This window comes from Propithecus coquereli, unplaced genomic scaffold, assembly GCF_000956105.1.
Source record: "Propithecus coquereli isolate 6110/MARCELLA unplaced genomic scaffold, Pcoq_1.0 Scaffold184, whole genome shotgun sequence".
NCBI lineage: Eukaryota > Metazoa > Chordata > Mammalia > Primates > Indriidae > Propithecus > Propithecus coquereli.
This window is the reverse complement of record NW_012143190.1, coordinates 1755591-1758497: the sequence shown is the minus strand read 5'-3', so window position 1 is coordinate 1758497 and position 2907 is coordinate 1755591. Positions and strand designations below refer to the sequence as shown.

Below are 2907 nucleotides of genomic sequence, written 5' to 3'. Positions count from 1 at the left end.
TACACAGAAAGAGGAAGCCACAGTCAGATCCATTTTTTATCAAATTTGATGAGGTGTGAGGGAAAGCAGCTAAACTTCAATTGCAAAAATTTTAAAGAAATCCTGCATTATGGAGGAAACCCCTGCAAGGGGTTCCCATCCCTTCAATCTCTCCATTTTGAAAAAAATCTACCACAAAAAAAGTCCCAAGATTTCTCTCCATGGTTTTACTAGTACAGCTAAGAAAAGTACTGAATTTCAATTTGGTGGTGAAGTGACATTTCTTGTTAGCATAACCTGTATTTCACTGTTGTCATCACAACAACAAATCCAAAATCCAACTACTGGACAATTTAATTGAACTGCTACCTGCACCAACAGAATAATTCAAGAAGAGAAAATTAACAATCCCTGAAGCTTGCCATACAAGATTTGGTTTACAGCAACAGAACACAAACACAACAAAGCAAAGATATGAAGAGATAGCAACTGTACCTGTCATTAAAATTAGTCTTAAAATTTTCATGTGAAAATAGCAAGAAAGAGTTGGTAAAGAATACCTTCATTTTTCCGGGATTTCACCAATGTGACTTTGGTGGGTTTGGCAGGCTGACTGGAGGCCAGTGACCGCCTATCTGATCGCGGAGACAAGCTCCTTTCTCTACTTGCACTTCTATCCCTTGCCCAATTCTTATCACTCCTTCTGTTAACCAGACCACCACGGCTACTTCTTGGATCATGTACTTCCTCATCATAACTATCTTCTTCATTATCAGATACTGGTTCAGGATCAGGACGACTTACTGGTATCTGAACTTTCTTCTTCCTTCTAATGGTCTGCAAATAAAAAAGATTATAAAATAAACAGATTAATTTTCAGATATCTACTTTCAGTTCCTAAGGAACATTTCTCTTGTCCCATGTTAATTTAAATATGAATCAGAGATATATAACACACAATTATAACATATTACTGAGGAATACACTTTCATAATGGCTGTGGTTTTCACTGTCTTGATAAACAGATCTGGTTAAGTGCCATATTAGGAATTGTGGGCCTAATAAAGCCTTTATATACTTCATGCATAAAGATCTTCCAGGTGTAATAATCCTAAACTTACAGAGAAACTTAACAATTGCTGGTGGTTTGAATAAAGGATGGGCACTGTATTCTAATGCCATCTATACTGATACCAAAATCACAGCAAACTTGTAAGCCCAGATTGATTCCTTAAAAATTTTAGAATGCATCAGTATCAAGGCACACATCTGCCCTGTCAGACCTCTAAGAGATAATTCATTGGATCTTCACACTAACATTCCATTTGTTAAGCTGGAGCTAATTAACTCAGACTTCACCAACATACACTGCTTTCAGTCTCTGGATCTCTCCAATTTGTAACTTCTGGACTAGTTGCACATTCTTTCCCTCTGGCATTCTTTTCTCAGTCTCTCTGTGGTAACTGGCTCTGTTTCCCTTGTCCACTTATTTTCTTCCTTCTCTGAAGTTCAAGTTCTACACATATTACCTTTTAATTCAGGGACTCCACAATCCCTGGACCGCATTTTGCTTTCCCACGCTGGTATACACGTGATCTCATCAGAGTATACACGTGATCTCATCAGAGATCTGCAAGATATTCTTGGGTAACACTCCTTGTCTTATATTGCTAACATCTTAATCTATTGCAGCTTTTCACTATACATCTTATTTCCAATTCCTCCATCCTCTCCTATCCTCTGTTTCAACAATGCCCTCCTAGTTTCAACTGCTTTTCTCCCAAGTTTGCATGAGATGTCACATTGCCACATTCAAATGACTTTCTCTTGACCCTCAATCATCTACCGTGACAAACTCCAGTCCTGTATCACCTTCACTTCCACACTTTGCTGTTTAGGTCCCCTATAGATTGATTTTATTTGACAGAATTCTTGCTCTTGTTCAGCAATTCTTTTATCTATGTCTTACTGCCTCTCTACAGAATTTTCTAACACAGGCATCCTAAAACTATTCTCTAAGATCCCAATCACCCAGTCTGTTTTATGGAGATTAGTAATACTTCATTATCCCTCTGCTCCTAATTTTTTATCTCATTTATTTTGTCTTCTTTCCTTCTGGTCTCAAAGACCAAGTTGATCCTCCTCCTACATGAATGAAACTCTTATCTGAGCTCTCATTCTCATTCCTACCCACCTCCAAGACCTTTCTTCATCAATTACCAACCCCCCAAGTTACTTGTAACTTTAATCTCTCCCTATTTACCTCAAATCTGTCCTCTGATACTCTCCCGATTAATCTTCTATTTCTCTGTCTTGATACTCACCTCCATGTTATCATCATCTTATCTCTTCTCCTTGTGGCTAAATTTCTTCCAAGGGCTGCTCTACATTTACTATTGCTACTTCCTACTACTACCAAGAGTGATCAGAGAGGGCTTTTCTGAGGAACAACATTGAAGCTGGAAGATGAGAAGCAACAGACACCAGCATGTGGAAAGGAGGACAGGCAATGTCCTGTTACAAACTGAGAGAAGAAAGGCTGCCTCTGCCCTGTCAGGGCACCACCACAACCGAGGTCCTTATCAAGCAACATTTACTGTAAAGCATTTCTAACTGCCTCCCTGCTTTTACATCTCACTTCTACTTCAATCTCCAATATTTTATACTGGAAGCAATACTCTGTGTTAGTACTGTAATCTTCAGAAATGCTGCAGAGATAAGCCATATAGCAAGGCAATCTATAAGGGGCAAGAGGGCTAGGGCTAGGGCTGGTAATTAACTGTTGGGTGCACAGTCTCAGGGAACACCCTTTCCAGCTCTCCCCACAGCTCCCAGAGGTCAAAACTCAATGCAGGCCTCCCCTCACCTCATCCTTTCTATTGGGTCCAACTGTGGTTCTGACTGTCTGCTGGAAGGTAGACAGGCGCC

General features: G+C 39.7%; 1 protein-coding gene across 1 annotated transcript in view; it reads right to left on the bottom strand.

Moving 5' to 3' along the window:
- TJP1 (tight junction protein 1) overlaps nucleotides 1-2907 on the bottom strand; it is a 121696-nt gene that overhangs the window by 74239 nt on the left and 44550 nt on the right. Inside the window, exon 5 of the mRNA XM_012642713.1 lies at nucleotides 540-816. Within this exon, the coding sequence (XP_012498167.1) occupies nucleotides 540-816 (277 nt within the window). The remainder of the gene's footprint in view (nucleotides 1-539; nucleotides 817-2907) is intronic.